This window comes from Prionailurus bengalensis, chromosome D3 (genome assembly GCF_016509475.1).
Source record: "Prionailurus bengalensis isolate Pbe53 chromosome D3, Fcat_Pben_1.1_paternal_pri, whole genome shotgun sequence".
NCBI lineage: Eukaryota > Metazoa > Chordata > Mammalia > Carnivora > Felidae > Prionailurus > Prionailurus bengalensis.
In genome coordinates this window covers 62,673,901-62,691,553 of record NC_057356.1, presented here as the reverse complement: position 1 = coordinate 62,691,553, position 17,653 = coordinate 62,673,901, and the positions used below count along the sequence as shown (strand labels likewise).

The window sequence follows — 17,653 nt, the reverse complement described above, 5'->3', positions numbered from 1 at the left end:
ATAATGTACGTGGCATGTTCACAATGGCTGGCTGGTGAGATGGCAAAAACGACTTGGCAAAGAAAATAAGGAAAAGGCATCATTAGCAGGAGAAAAGTATGGCTCTCTGAGGACTCTGGGGTAGGACACGGGGAGGCAGAGATAAAGTCCACTGCACTGAGAACTTACCTGGGCAAACTTGTGAATCTGTTCTACCACTGCAGCAAAAAGAGCATGGACACTTTCATCAATCAGACTCTGCATGTAATGCACGGCCTCTTCATCAGACAGGTCTAGTCGGAATTTATCCTGAACCTATAAGATTATAGTATGTTAGTCTTGAGGGGGGGTGGGGGGGGGGAGACATACTTTGAAGAGACAGAACCAAATGGATACAGACGTTATTACAATATATTATGACTGATTTCTGTGACAAAGAAGTGTTTTATAACTTACAAGAAGTTCTGAAGTTATTATTCTTTTGAGTGTCAAAGTTTACTTTTTGCTATATGCTGTAAATCACCCTATCCTTGTTGGTTGCTACCTAGGAATAAACCTAACCAAAGATGTAAAAGATTTGTATGCTGAAAAGTATAGAAAGCTTATAAAGGAAATTGAAGAAGATACAAAGAAGTGCAACAACATTCCATGCTCATGGATTGGAAGGATAAATATTGTTAAAATGTCAATACTACCCAAAGCAATCTACACATTCAATGCAATCCCAATCAAAATTGCACTGGCATTCTTCTCAAAGTCAGAACAACCCTAAAATTTGTATGGAACCACAAAAGACCCCAAATTGCCAAACTAATATTGAAGAAGAAAACCAACATGGGAGGCATCACAATCCCAGACTTTAGCCTCTACTACAAAGCTGTAATCATCAAGATAGTATGGTATTGGCACAAAAACAGACACATAGACCAATGGAATAGAATAGAGAAACCAAAAATATACGAACAACTAATCTTTGACAAAGCAGAAAAGAGTATCCAATGGAAAAAGATAGTCTCTTTATTTTATTTTATTTTTAATTTTTTTTAATGTTTATTCATTTTTGAGAGACAGAGAGAGACAGAGCATGAGTGGGGAAGGGGTAGAGAGAGAGGGAGACGCAGAATCCAAGGCAGGCTCCAGGCTCTGAGCTGTCAGCACAGAGCCCGATGCGGGGCTTGAACTCACGAACTGTGAGATCATGACCTGAGGCGAAATCAGGCGCTCAACCGACTGAGCCACCCAGGCGCCCCAAAGACAATCTCTTTAACAAATGGTGCTGGGAGAACTGGACAGCAACATGAAGGAGAATGAAACTAGACCACTTTCTTACACCATACACAAAAACAGACTCAAAATGGCTGAAAGACCTGAATGTGAGACAGGAAACCATCAAAACCCTAGGAGAAAGCAGGCTACAACCTCTCTGACCTCAGCTGCAGGGATTTCTTACTTGTTACATCTCCAAAGGCAAAGGAATTAAAAGCAAAAATGAACTATTGGGACCTCATGAAGATAAAAAGCTTCTGCACTGCAAAGGAAACAATCAACATAACTAAAAGGTAACCGACAGAATGGGAAAAGATATTTGCAAATGACATATCTGATAAAAGGCTAGTGTCCAAAATCTATAAAGAACTTATCAAGCTCAACACCCAAAAAGCAAATAACCCAGATAAAAAATGGGTAGAAGACATGAATAGACACTTTTCCAAAGACATCCAGATGGCCAACAGACACATGAAACGACGCTCAATGTCACTCATAATCAGGGAAATACAAATGAAAGCCACACTTGAGATACCACCTCACACCAGAGTGGCTAAAATGTACAAATCAGGAGACTGTAGATGCTGGCGAGGATGTGGAGAAATGGGAACCCTCTTGCACTGTCGGTGGGAATGCAAACTGGTGCAGCTGCTCTGAATGCAACCTCAGTGTGGAGGTTCCTCAAAAAATTAAAAATAGAACTACCCTATGACCTAGCAATAGCAATACTAGGAATTTACCCAAGGAATACAGGAGTGCTGACGCATAGGGACACAGGTACCCCAATGTTTATAGCAGTGCTTTCAACAATAACCAAATTATGGAAAAAGCGTAAATGTCCATCAACTGATGAATAGATAAAGATGTGGTTTATATATACAATGGAATACTACTTGGCAATGAGAAAGAACTAAATCCTGCCATTTGCAGCAACATGGATGGAACTGGAGAGTATTATGCTAAGTAAAATAAGTCAGTGTATCTTGAGAAACTTAACAGAAGACCATGGGGGAAGCGAAGTGGGGAACCAAGTTACAAACAGAGAGGGAGGAAGGCAAACCACACGGGACTCTTAAATACAGAGAGCAAACTTAGGGTTGATGGGGGGTGGGGAAGAGGAGAAAGTAGGTGATGGGCACTGAGGAGGGCACTTGTTGGGATAAGCACTGGGTGTTGTATGGAAGCCAATTTAACAATCAATTATATTTTAAAAAAAAGAAAAACTAAATAGTAAACATGATTCTTAGGCCCTGCAAATTAAAAACAAAAAAACTGTTCTTTTAACTCAAAAGGGTGCTTTATTTCTTCACATTTTGAAGCTAGAACTACTGTGTAAGATTTAAAATGTGACATATTTATTAATAAATAATCTCCTTCACTTTATCCCTGTTGTTCATTATTAAATGGATATACCAAGGTGAGATGATAATAATATTCTCCCCCACTGTTTCACTGCCTATAGAAGAACAGAAACTATGTTAGTCACCGGCAAAATCAACTGAAGTAGATCTTCCAAAAATGTCTCCCTTCCTATAGCAATTCCTTATACCTCTGCAAAGAACTACTTTAGTTGGTCTGTAATTTCCAGTAACAGAAATTTCTTTGTTTCATATTTATAGTTCCAGTTGATTCCCAATAACAAGAAGTACTAGAAAAATTAGTAGAAACGTATGAGAATGGTTCCTAAAAAATAAAAGTCAATGTTATTGATGACCACTTTGTGTAAAACACTTCACATCAAGATTTTGCCTGACTCTGAGATAGCAGTGAAGTAGAATAGTATTTCCATCTAGAAGATGCAGAAACTGAGGCACAGAGAATTTATGAAGCCAACCCAAAGACCCTTAACTGATGGCAGGGGTCTCACACTTCCAGACAATCTCATGCCACTGCACGAGATTATACTCTACTCCTTTCTCCTCTTATAAGTGATCCATATATACTTTGGAAAAAGCAGGCAAGGAGAAAATGATGTTTCCAAGCAGATAAAAAATGGTCGTATTTAGTATTTACTGTTAAGTATAGAATTTAACTACCACAAAAATGAAGAAGGACACAGTACAACAACCATGGCCGTGGAACGGTGCTCATCTCTTTGCTAGATGGGAGGTATACCAAATGACCCAACAGCTCTGCAGCTTCAGGCTGAGGAAGTACAAGAGAGGTGGGCATAAAGAGTGAAGGATGATTCGGCGGAGGGACATCTAAAGGTCTGGGCTTTTTTTTTTGTTTTTAATTTTTTTTTTTTATATTTATTTTTGAGAGAGACAGGGCACGAGCAGGGTAGGGGCAGAGAGCGAGGGGGAGACACGGAATCCGAAGAAGGCTCCAGGCTCTGTGTTGTCAGCACAAAGCCCGACTCGGGGCTCAAACTCCTATGACCTGAGCTGAAGTATGGCTCGTATGACTCATATGACCTGAACTGAAGTAGGATGCTCAACTGACTGAGCCACCCAGGTGCCTCTGAAAGTCTATCTTGAATGAACTAGCTCTCCTATTTCTGAATCCCAATTAATGGCATATCTCTTCTTTGAGTTTAATCCTTTATTTTCCTTGACTTAGAAAGATGTCTGACAGGTCTGGAACTATTTTTAAAAGCATCAAAAAACTACAGATCAGAAGAATCAGAACTTCAGCCAATTGATCAAAACTTAAATGCTTGTACATGCGCTTGCAACACAAACAGAATATATATATTTGGCATAAAAAGATGTTATTTACCAAATATGAAAAAATAATCTTTTATAACAATGAAGTTAAGGTTAACTGCATATAAATGGTTGATTTGGTATCACATATACTGACCGGCCTACTTGGTACTGTCCCCTAGGTCCTTAAGATTCTAATCATTTTCTTCAAGCTATATTCTCTTTGCTCTTCAGATTGTATACTTAAGCTCTATTTATATGTGTGCATGCACACAAACATGCACAAACACAGTCTCTAACATTCCAATTAGTACTAAATATTGAGTTTGTCTTCAATAACCTTTTGATGTACACTCTTCTTGCATCCACACTCTCAGGGGTGTAGAGCTATTCCCCACACAACACACATTTCTAGACTAAACTATATTGTCTTTGGGGGTGACTGGGTGGCTCAGCTGGTTAAGCGTCCAGCTTCAGCTCAGGTCATGATCTCATGGTTCATGGGTTCAAGGCCTGTGTGGGGCTCTGTGCTGACAGCTCAGAGCCTGGAGCCTGCTTCAGATTCTGTCTCCCTCTCTCTCTTCCCCTTCTCCACTCATACTCTGTATACTCTTTCTCTTAAAAAATAAACATTAAGAAAATAAATTTAAACTATATTGTCTTTCATAAGGAGCACAGAGATATCATTTATACTTAATCTTTACCCTTTGTCTCTGAAAGCTCAAAACACATCATTGCGAAACTAATTTAGCATTCATTAATAAAGACTTTTGCTTAAAACAATTTAGTGTTTAGCATCTCTGAAATAAGAGTAACTTTCATTAAAATAATAAAAGCAGACACTTCCTCTTAAAATTTTTTATTTAAATTATTAGAATAAAAAAATTTTCCTTGTAATAATTATTCAATCACAAAAGTGATTACAATAAAGGAACACTTTTCATTCATCAAGGTGAAAGAAAGAGTTTTAATCTAAACAGTATTTCCTTGCTGAGTTCATTTGATAATCTGAACTGCATTATAATAATAGAAAAAAATCCCTTAATTGAATAAAAACCAGAATTTAAAATAAAGAGTAATTAAAAAGAAAAATGATAAAAACTGAAACCCCCATCCAACTACGGCTAAAAGAGAATCAATGTTATAATTGTTTGTAATAGGACACATGACTGCTAAAGAAAAATGACACCTACATTACCAAAACTCCCTAAGAGTGGATATTATGGCTTATATGCTTTAATAAACATAACTTGTAGGCACCAAGGAAATTTAATTTTACAGGTCATTCGAAACAGATCTTCAATTTGTAGATTTTCAATTATACATACACATATTCATTATAAATATGTGTATACATACAAATATGTATACATACAAATATATATGTATATAATTTTTTTTTGTTTTACAGATTAGTCAAAGATCAATTTAGAGAAACATATCCCTTTATTCTTCAACACAAAACAGTATTATCTTGTTAAATTCCTTTGAATAAACTCATTACCACAATTTAAAAGATTACTCATTTAAAGAAAAACACGAATGAAAAAGCACTGCTAAGTGGTGATGTTTATCCATTAAACTATTCTATTTCTCTCTTTCTTTTTTTTTTTCTAAATAGAGACTCACCTGTATCAAAAAGCTAAGAAAATTCAAAACTCCCTGTAGATAGGCAATTGCCTTTTTTCAACACACTCTCCCTGGTAACAAAGTGAGTGATTTGCTAGGAAATACAGTTTTGTTTTGTTTTTTTTTAATTGAAGTACAGTCAACATACAATGTTACATCAGTTTCTGAATACACAAGTCTTTTATCTCAAATATCTTAACTTCCTTTTATTCACTAGGACAATCTAGTCAGACAGAGCTAAGAAATCTTATTTCCATACCACAGGTTCATAAAATACCTCCTTTTAATTTATTCAGAAAGAGCTGACAAACCTAATTGGTGAGGCCCTTCCTGGCCACAAATCCTAAAATTTTCAAAATCAATGCCAACTCAACATTTCATTTTCCCCTCACTTTCATTTTTTCTCTAAACACTGATCACTATTAATATGTTACATATTTTAACTTACTTTATCCTGTTTCTTTTCTGTTTCCCTTATTAGAAGGTAAGCTCCTCATTGAAGGCAAGAAATTTTATTTTATTATTACTATAACTCAAACAATAAGATAGTGCTTGAGACATAGTAAATCTAAATAGCTCAATAAATACTGTTGAGTGAATGAATGAAGTAGAAAAAATATTCATGAGAAGGATAAAGGTAAATGTAGGAAAATAATCACCCTTAGACTAGAGGAAGGCAGGTAGGGTGCAGTTCAACACTAATGACTGTTTTGATCCATTAATAAAAGAGGATTTAAAGCAAATAGGGCAAAATGTTTAAATACAGATGGTGATTACTGGGTGTTTGTTACATGAGCATCTGTATTCTTTATGATTTAAGTAGTTCATATAAAATTTACTGAAAGAAAAAACTAGTATGATCTGTTTGCTCATTTTTGAAAATTAGTCTACCCATTATGGTTTAGTTATATTAGCACTACAACACTTTGCTTTTATCAATATGCATTATTTTTATTAGACTACTTGGATAACTTTGTTCTAAATTATTAAAAGGATTAAAGCAACTTCTGTGCAAGCTTCCCACAGCAATATAGCAAAGACTGGCACACTAACCTACTACTACCAGATACTTAACTGATGTCTGTGATTGATGACCATGTTTTTAAATCATTGTGATTCCATCTCACATTTTTTGGGCAATTGGGTTTTATAAGAAATGAACAAATCTGATCAACAAAAATATTATGTATCCCATCTATAAGTATTCAACTTCAAAAATTAAAACAAAACTGATATATACTAAATTAAGTTATGGAGACAGGAAAATATTGTTGCACTTTGTTAGGATTACTCGAATAATTTAACTAATCTCTCCTTCTCTCAGCTTCAAATTGCTACACTCTATTTCCCTAGTTGGCTTCTATTCATGAGGCCAACACAAAAATGTTCCAAGTGGTAAGACTTCGAAGTAATGTTAGCAATTATTATTTCAACAAGGTATAAAAATCTACATTTTTTCTGTTTAATGTTTATTTATTTTTTGAGAGAGAGAAAGATAGCATGAGCTGGGAAGGGGCAGGGAGGGGGGTGGTGCAGAAGATCCAAAGCAGGCTCTGTGCTGACAGCAGAGAACCCGACATGGGGCTCGAACCCACAAGCTGAGATCATGACCTGAGCCAAAGTCGGACACTTAACCGACTCAGCCACCCAGGCGCCCCAAATATTTACATTTCTTAAAAAATGAAATTTATGAAACATACATTTTAGCCTATTCCAGCGTAAGTTTACAACATTATCAGGACTTTAATGTCAAGTGTATGTTGCAAATAATTACTTCATATTCTTAATAAAAGAGCAGAAAGCAAAGAAAACCTTTTATGAAATACCCTTTTGAGGAGATATTTGGTGAAATACATTTTTTTCAAGGTTCACTTAATTGAAATCAGAAAACAGCTAAGGAGTACCCATCTAAAGGCAAACAACTAATACATACATGCATTTTTTTTCTTCACAAAATAAATTACTTCTGTGTTAAAAGATAGGGCCGCAAAGACAACTGTTAACAAAAGGTCACTGACCTTATACAGTAAAATCATGACTTTCTCAAAGAGAAATAGAAGATCTAATAAGAACAAGAACGACATAACTTAATTGGCAGAAGAAACTGGAAGACTCAGTTTGACAAACACCGTTAGAGAATTTTCATAATTTGACCTCTGAACACAAGTGAAGTTAGGGAAAAGTGAATATATAACCAGAGATAAATGGATTTAAAACACATAGCAAAACAAATCCTGAATATATCAATGCAAAGAACAAAAACAAAAACAAAAAAATAATAGTATTTGGAATCTAGTGCACCCATCAATTATAGTCAAGGAAATTTTAAATTTTCATCAACCAATTACTTTTCTTGATGACCAGGTTTAGTCCATAAATAAAAAATAAATGACAAAAATAAGCCACGCCAAAAACCAGTGTGATAAGTAGTCTATTTCCTAAGGGGAAAAGGGTGTTTATTGAAACAGTGCTTGTGGATACAATAATAAATGCAGTTTTAATAAGAGGATAATTTACTTAAAAGACTGAACAATATTTACATTAAAACCCCTCATTGTCTGTGACAGACTTATAAAACCAAGTAAAAGGGATTCTCATTTATGTTCGCAATTGTCTGAATATTTGTATCTCCTCCAAATCCATGTTGAAATACTAATGCCCGATGTGAAGATATTAGGGTAGAGCTTTGGGGAGGCACTTAGGTCATGAACATGGGACCCTTATGAATGGGATTGGTGCTCTTAGAGATCCCACAGAGCTCCCTAACATTTTTTTCCAGATGAAGATATAACAAAAAGTCAACCCAAAGAGGGCTCTCACCTGACCATACAAACACCCTGATCTCAGACTTCCTAATTCCAAAACTATAAGAAATTTGTTTCTCTGTTGTTTATAAGCCATCTAGTCTCTAGTACTTCCTTACAGCAGCCCAAATAGACTAAGACAATGTTCAATCCAGAGGAATCTGGAGTTGGTTCGGAGTTGGTTATGTCAGAACTTAGAGCTTTTTGGTTCCAATTATTATTTTCAACCACCACAGAGACTCCATCTCAGAGACTGCTACTGTCCTTGAGTAACTGTATACTTCTGCAAGGTAAAAAGTTTTACTATCTTTCTTTCAAGTTCAATAATGATTATCACACTGATATTGAAGACGATCTTACGTCATCTCTGGATATAAAAAAAAGCACTTTATATACACCACCCCCAACACGCCCGCTGAATCAGAGAATCAGAAGCTAATTCAGATAAAAATCTTCAAATCTGTTGCCCTTCCTCCCATCTCTTGTTAGAATTCATGGTAAAACAGGGGCACCTGGATGGCTCAGTTGGTTAAGCGTCTGACTTCAGCTCAGGTTATGATCTCGCGGTTTGTTGAGTTTGAGCCCCACATCTGGCTCTGTGCTGACAGCTCAGAGCCTGGAGCCTAGTTCAGATTCTGTGTCTCCCTCTCTTTCTGCCCCTCCCCCATGTTCTGTGTCTCAAAAATAAATAAATGTTAAAAAACAAAAACAAAAACAAAAAACAAAGAATTCATGGTAAGGCAAGTCTGAATCACTGTTCACCTACATGACGACTACCCTTTTTTCTTCTCTTTGGAAGCTGAGTTAAAGGGGATGTCTCTACTTTGTTGACATGGAAAAAAACTCTGGTAACCAAGGTATGGGTGGGAAGGATATAGAATGGCTTGTCCCAGACAGGATTATAATATTTTGTCTCTGATCCTTAGCGTGTATAGCCTGTGCGTGCCAGGCATCAGATATCGTATCAGGACTATTAAAGGAGAGCTACAACTGTCTAAAAAAAAGAGCAATGGTTGTAGCAGTAAGCTTTCTCTGTAGATGCAATGACCTAGTCATGTGACTGTGGGTATGAACAGAGCTGGCTGCATGGACCTAAGAGGCTGTTGTGTTCTGGAAGGTAAAAAATAATTATATAATAGCTCTTTTTCTTAATTCATGTTACTTAAGAGTCTAGAGCCAGGGACATCAAGGGGAAATGGGTTATTAAAACCTTAACATCTTATATATATAAAAAGTAGAAAACATAAAAGTTACCTTTTTCACAGTTTTATCTGGTTCAAGAGCAATATCTGGAATGTTTGCATCCACCATCAAGGAAAACAAGTTCAATATCAGGTTAGAATACCTAGAGAGTGGGAAAGAAAGAAAAAATAGCAGTGTGTTAGAATTTTGCAGCTTCTTCTCCTGTCAAGAATATCCCTAGAGGGGCGCCTGGGTGGCGCAGTCGGTTAAGCGTCCAACTTCAGCCAGGTCACAATCTCGCGGTCCGTGAGTTCGAGCCCCGCGTCAGGCTCTGGGCTGATGGCTCAGAGCCTGGAGCCTGTTTCCGATTCTGTGTCTCCCTCTCTCTCTGCCCCTCCCCCATTCATGCTCTGTCTCTCTCTGTCCCAAAAAAATAAATAAACGTTGAAAAAAAAAATTAAAAAAAAATTAAAAAAAATAATAATAATAAAAAGAATATCCCTAGAGGCACCTGGGTGACTTAGTCAGTTGAGTTTCCAAATCTTGATTTTGGTTCAGGTCATTATCTCAGGGTTATGGGATCGAGCCCTGTGTCAGGCTCTGTACTAAGCATGGAGGGTGCTTAGAATTCTTTCTCTCTTTCTCTCTCTCTCTCTCTCTCTCTCTCTGCTCTTCTCCCCTGCTCGCTCTCTCTCTCTCCCTCTCTCTCAAAAAGAAAATAAAAATAAATGAATAAAAGTTCTCACTGGCCATCTCGTAGGGACTAAGAATGGAAGTAGGGAAACTATTTCACAGATGTCCAGGTAGAAAAGAAACAATATGGATGTTGTCTGGATGTACTTTGGAGATGGAGTGGATGACACTTGCTGATGGTTTCAACGAGCAAGGGAGAGGGGGCAGAAGAACTGAATGTCACCAAGGATTCAGCCTAAGCAATGGGAAACTACTATTCACCAAAACAAGAGAGAATGAACAAAGAGCAGGATTTGGGGCTGAGGATCAGTAATATTCTGTTTTAGACATATTGAGTTTGAAATGCCTACCAGACTCTTAGTCAAGACATCAAGTAGGCAGTCAGAGAACTCAGGGGGGATATCAGGGCTGATGGTATTAGTTCAAAACACCAGCATTTGGTTCCTAACTGAAGCCACAGGTCTGGATGAAAATGCTGAAAAGGAGTTTAGGGGGAAAAACGATCCAGAACTTAATTCTAGACAGTTTAATGTAAAGGTCAGACAGAAGAGGGAAGAAATCAGGAAAGAAGCAGAAGTGGTCAGCAAAGCAAAAAGAAAACAGAGAAGCGGATTATACCAAATCGAAAAAAGGTTTTCAGGAACAAAGGGGTGCTCAACTGTGTCAAGCGGCAAGAAAGCAAAGTGGCCACTAGATTTGGTTATAGGTGACAGTTTATTTCAATAAAATTAGTTTTGATAGGGTACATCTGGAAGTCTTATGCTGAAGGAAGAAAAGGAAGGTTAGTGGAGACAGTGAGAAAGAGTTTTTTAAAATTTTTTTTAATGTTTATTTTTGAGAGAGAGAGACCAGAGTATGAGTGGGAGAGGGGCAGAGAGAGAGAGAGGGAGACACAGAATCCAAAACAGGCCCCAGGCTCTGAGCTGTCAGCACAGAGCCCGATACGGGACTCGAACCCACGAACCGTGAGATCATGACCTGAGCCGAAGTCAGACGCTTAACCAACTGAGCCACCCAGGCACCAAGATAGACTTTTTTAAAGCAAATGGGCTGTGAAAGAGTAAAGAACTAGGGCAGAAGTACAATGTCTAGGACTATCCCAGACTTCTCCCCACCAGACAGACGCCAGAGGTACTCACCTAGCTGTGACAACCAAAACTGTCTCCAGACATTGTGAAATGTGCTTTGGGGAAAAGAGGAGTGTAAAACAGGTCTGGCTGAGAACCGCTACTTAAAACCAATGGTGAGAACACCATGGCTGTTGGAAGTTTCTTCAGTAACGTACAGCTGTTGCACTGTACACATGAGACAGGAAGGAACAGAGTTGTGATTAGAGATGAAGTGTCAGCAGGTGAGGTTATTGGACTGGATAAAAATGTGTAAGAAAGTTTAGAGAGAAGGGCAGTGATTAGAGCTTGAGGGCATAAAATTCAGTGGGGAAAAGAGAAAAGTGAGAATATAAGGCAGATTTAGTATGGTGTAATTTTATATGGTGTAATGGTGACTGGACATTATCAGTGAGGTTGAAGTCTTCCAGGAAGGAGTATAATCCAAAAATGAGCTGCAAGGATAGACGATGTTGGTCAGAGTGGAAAGCTGGTGATTGAGATTTTGGAGGGGTAAATTAATGTTATTCATGAGAGGCAGTAGACAAGGCTGGTTCTACATGAAGAGGACAAGACACTCAGAGGTCAAGTCATGGCTGGACCACTTATGTGAATGTGGAAGTCACAGCAGTAGTCTTGAAGTAGACAATACAAGTTTTCAAGGAATAGAGGATGACAGACAGACACCTGACTTTTAGCAATGGGGAGGATACCTATTGGTGTGATCTCCCAGTGTGTGTGTCTAGGCTTTTCTTCCTTAAGAAAGCAAGGAAAGAAATCATTTGGAAGTTGCAGCAGGGAGCAAGGGGGGCACCAAGCCCTTCTCTAAGCTCTACAATATGTAGGACATGGAAATAAAGAAGATCCACTTGAGAGGGCTGCAAGGACCATGGCATCAGCAGAGTACAGCCACCTGCTATGTATTATGTCATGAATAAAATATGCTCTTTCAATGAACCTTCAATTATTTGTACTCTCTTTTGTTGACCATACAGTTTTTTCCCATCTTGTCATAAGGGAATCTCAGGGTAAATTCAGAGTAATATTTCAGAGGTTCTCAAAACTGGCTGCCCACTAGATTCACTTGGGAGCTTTTTAAAAATAATAATGCCTGAGCCCAATCCCGTACCAAGTAAATCAGATGGGCCCCCAAACTATTTTCCCCCTAAAGTTCCCCCAGGCAATTCTAATGGACAGCCAGGATCCATGTTAAAATATTTGTTTTTGTGGAAACATATGTGTGTTTCTTTTTTAAAAGGCAAATATTAATGTTTTCTGGATTATCTGTTGGTTTTAAGTTAACCACCCATGCTTCTATTATTGTAGCAAAAGGAAACAAAATGTAAATAAGGAATAGTCTATAAGAAGCTTAAACATTCAATTATTTTGTAGAACATCTGTCACAACCTTAACTTTTACCCCTGCTGCTATGAACCTGAATTTTCCATTTAAGATAGGGTGAGCGACCCCAAACAGAAAGTATACATTCTGAGTAGTCATTCAATATCCTACCCAGAAAATAGATTTAAAGGTTACTAGAAATCTTTAAAACCATTATCAAGAAAAAATATAAGGTCATACAAAGATGGTCTAAATTTTTCAGTGAAAACCTTTAATACTAAAAATAGGAATGCATATAATTAATAGGTATTATTTAGTAAAAGATAATAATATATTTTGTTACATGAAAATCATAACACCATAAAATGTGTTCTAACATCTATACAGTTGTAAGCATTCACAACTTAGTTCAAAACAGACTGCTCTACTTATGTGGTCAAATGTTAGCAATGGTTTCTTGTTGCAGGAAATGAGCAACAATTAACAAAAACCATGAAACCAAACCCTAATAATAAAAGTGTCAAGTAACCTTAACTCCAAACTGACTCAACTATCAGGTTAATTCTCATGTCATAAAGAAAAATTGTTACTAACAGAACCATATTCCAAAATACAACATTAAAAAATAAATGTTGATCCAAATATTAGGGTCCAGCTGATCTTAACCAAAGTATAGTGACATTTAAAAACAAATAAAAAATAAAAGTTTTCATGACTTAACATAAAATTATTTAGATTACTCTGTGATTTTTCTTAGCAGTGATAAAAGTTAACTTTGGCTCCACATTAATAACCTGCCTCTGGTTTTTCCATTCTACTGAATTGCTACTAATCCATTATCAATGACAGTTTATAAAGCACATTGTTTTCCTTCTGCTTTCAGTAAGACAGAGCACCCCTGACATTTCTCTAGTTATCATTTCATATCATTGTCTGCCTCCTTACCGAGAATGCCATGGTTCCATCTAGTTTTTAGGAGGCTTGGACTATTTTAAATTAAAAATCCTAAGATATTAAAGTGGAACTTTCATCTCTCTGAAAGTGTTTCTGCATCACCAGACAAATCACAGAACACCCATCTTCCATTATTGTTTTAGCATTTCTGAAAGCAAAACTGAGTCACTCTGCCACCTAAAGGATAAATAGTGTGACTGTTCGTAAAATGCACATCAGAGTTTGTGACACATGGTACAGACTGAGTTAACAATGAAGGCCTAATGAGTCACTGCCAAGATGAAATCTAATAAATAGTGTACAGCCACTCTCTTTGGACCAACTGCATCAACATTGTCCAGGAACATGGTCTCAACCCAGATAAGAAGTAGAAATTCATTTAATAACCATACATTGGGAGTCTTACGTTCTAACCATACGAGTAACAGGTTATAAAGACAAATAAGACAGAACCCATGTGCATAGGCAGCTCACTGTCTACTGGTTATAATTTCATCTGGAAGAGGTGAAAGAAGGTAGTAGGTCTCCTGGGCTGGGAGTTTTCATTGGACTAAGAATATTCATTTTTGCAAAGTTAAGTTGAAAATGGATTTAGAGTCAAATGATCCCGTCATTTTTGACTATCAGAGCCATGTCCTAAATTTAACCAACCTGACTTAATTTACTTTTTGCCTGATGATATATGATGTTACAAGTTCTAAGTAAACCAGGATGAAGAAAGCAGAGATGGAATGGCATTGGAGAAAAAAGAAGGTATAGAGAAAAATCAACCTTTTTCCTTCAGCAAAATGACTGATGAGGTGTTAAAAGGAGACAAAATCATGTGTAACATTTATTACTCCATCATTTAACAAACTTCTGAATGCTCCTGAAGAGCAACCAAAACCAAGGCTGATAAAGTTGCTAAAGAATAAAAATGGATTAATATCACTTTAAATAAGCTAAATGCTTCATTCTTTGATAAAAAAGTGGGAAGTGAGCTTGGGAGAAGTTAAACAACTCAATATCGTGATTATAATCCTTCCAGACTGGCTTCAGGGAGATGTGAATGGTTATGACGCTTCTTAATCTTTTCTCTATTCCAGCACTGTCAAAGAACACAGTATATTTTATTAAAATGATTTTAACCCACTGATTTTGAAGCTTCCATATTTGCCTAATCTTGTGTAATGTCAGCTTCTTGTTTGGTGGATTTAGCAATCGAATATTTAGTAGGAAAGCAAGAGAGTCTTCTTTCTCTTGCTATCAGACTGTTTATCAAAACAGACATCAAACGTATATTAAGAAATACCGGGGCGCCTGGGTGGCTCAGTCGGTTGGGTGTCTGAATTCCGCTCAGGTCATCTCACAGTTTGTGACTTCGAGCCCCAGAGCCCTGCAATCGGGTTGTGTGCTGACAGCTCAGAGCCTGGAGCCTGCTTCTGATTCTGTGTCTCATTCTCTCTCTGCCCCTCCCCCACTTGTGCTCTGTCTCTCAAAAATAAATAAATGTAAAACAAAAAAAATTTTTAAATACATTTGTCTGTGTCATTCTGAGAAAGATTGATGTGAAAGAATGTATACATTGGAACAACTCCTTTTCTTGCTCTATGAAATGAATTTATCAAAATTCTTTATTCCAAGCAAATCAACTTACCTTCGAAGGTGGAGGAAAGCCGTGTAACACTGTTTACGAAACTCTTGGTACTGCTCACTCTGGGTGCCCCCCATTCCTTCTACCATTTCTTTATTCAGCTTCATTGGAGGAGGAAGAGGCTTTGGATCCCGACCCAAAATATATCCGAAGTCTATGTGGAAGAGTTTGCCTGGATGTTGATAAGAAACTCGTTTGTTATCTTTAAAAACTGAGAAGGGAATATGTCATATTATTGTATGTGCAGTGTCTCTTCACAACGAATACTAAGTCATGATGAAGTCTATTCAATTGTTGAATCCTCTACAGCCAGGCTCGGGTGTGGCCTTAAGAGCATACTGCAGTTCATTGTAACACAGTTATTCAAATGAAAGTTCAGTTAAAATAATCTCAGTAATATTAATCTATATTCTACTTCAAGATCTCCAGAATCAAAGACAATCAAAGGCTACATAACTTAAGGTACTAGCAGAAATTAGTGTCCTGCAGCAAATTTCTCACCCTGAAGTTTACACAAACTCGATTCATACAGCAGAAGACCATTTCTTTTAAGTATTTCTGAAACGAATCCTTTCACTTTTCACTTGTATTTCTGAAACGAATCCTTTAACTTTTCACTATTCCCCTCACGAAAAAAAAAAAATCCCCCAAATGGCAAATTATATTCTTCGCTTCTTCTAAACCATTTTCAACTAATCCATGTCATTCATTAGCTGCAAACTAGGAAACCACAGTATTTATGTCTACCAAGAACTGAATACAGCTGCAGTGCCCACGAAGACAAATTCTCCATGAGTCGCCAAAGCCCACAGACTAGACATGTAAAAACGTGATTGATCATTCACTTTAGAGAAGGATTCACCACCGAATTCATAAGCATTTTGTGACTTACAAGTAGGTGTAAAAGAAGCATACATTTTAACACAAAGAGTAGCCGCGTGGATCCTACAACCCAAGCTCCACCAAGGCAGGGATTTATGCCGTTTCACACATCACTCTACCCATGCCTTAGAATAGTTTCTGGCACACTAGGCACTCACTTTTGAGTGAAGGGATGAATTCATTTAAAAAAACAACAACCTAAAATCTTCCTAGTGTAATCTTCCCACTCTTGTTTGTCTTGTGATACATTATATGACCTGTTTTATGTGAAAACCTATCCTCCATCATGCATTTGGGAAGCTTAGGTTCCCCCTACCCCTCAAGGGGAGCAGCCAAAAACTTTCCTTCTTCAAGTACATGTACTGAGTTTGAGCATACTTTTGCCATCCTGCAAAGTATTTTTATACATCAATTCTATCCATTAACATATTAGCTAAACCCCCTACCTCTTTCTCTGTGCATTATTACTGTTATCTGTGAATGTTATACTCCATCATTAGGTCACTGTTGGAAATTTAAGGCAATGATGGGCACAGAACTGACTCTGGGTGGCAGTGAAATCCCAGGTGAACAGTGACACACTGGCAGGCCTTCTGAGTCAGTGGTATAACTGCCCCTTAGTACGACTGACACCTTCATGTCTCACGTGATGAGGTATGTGACCCGGACAAAGCCACTTAATGTTTTAATCCTCACTTTCTAAACTGCACAATAGGTTAATACTGTTGATTACCTCATAAGACAGAATTAAAAAGAGATAAAGATATGTTATCTTAAAATAGTACCTGATACACAGTAAACAGTCTAAATGTCTCCTGTCATTATTATTATTTCCAACTAAGCTACAGATGACAGGGTCAAGCAAAATAAAAAATCCCATTTAAGTCAAGAATCATTACATCTATAGCCTTGTCTCATTTAAGAAGCTATGTCCCTCAGAGGAAAAAAACATTTTAGTCTGAACATAAAACTAAATCAAACTATATGATATCTAATGACCATGTCTCCTAAAGGTACATACAAATGTTTATCTTAAATACTTTGAATACCACTTTTTAAAAAAATGTAAAATACTAAACACTGCTCAAAAAGAAATATTAATAAGTACCACTTCAAAGACATTTAAAATGTACTGAATTGGTATTTATACGTTCCTTATACCTGAGATCACTACTGCCAGGGATTAGTAAAATTAAATATTAAAGGGATAAGCAATCTTATTTGCAACTCATCTCAGGCATCGTTCTTACAATGAAAAACTAAATAATACATTAAGCGGGAAATCCTATACAACTTTGAAAATGAGAGAGAACTTCAGATTTGCCAAGACCAGGTAATAATAATAATGATAATAATAATAATAAGTCCAGATTAAAGGCAATAATGATATTAAGCTTATGTAAAATTCGAGGTAGACACTGGCGTTATTTTCACGCATTAGTAAAAAAAAACTACACTGAAAATTAACTGGAGTAGACAGCAGACAATGTACTACATTTGGGATATGGAGTCCATATATAAAAAGAAACAACAGCT

At 37.0% G+C, this 17,653-nt stretch overlaps 1 protein-coding gene across 1 annotated transcript in view; it reads right to left on the bottom strand.

The window, feature by feature from the left end:
* PIK3C3 (phosphatidylinositol 3-kinase catalytic subunit type 3) overlaps positions 1–17,653 on the bottom strand; it is a 146,423-nt gene that overhangs the window by 10,292 nt on the left and 118,478 nt on the right. The window contains exons 22-24 of the mRNA XM_043558700.1: positions 15,239–15,407; positions 9,581–9,671; positions 169–294 (exon numbers count right to left, since the gene is read on the bottom strand). Of these exons, the coding sequence (XP_043414635.1) occupies positions 169–294; positions 9,581–9,671; positions 15,239–15,407 (386 nt within the window). The remainder of the gene's footprint in view (positions 1–168; positions 295–9,580; positions 9,672–15,238; positions 15,408–17,653) is intronic.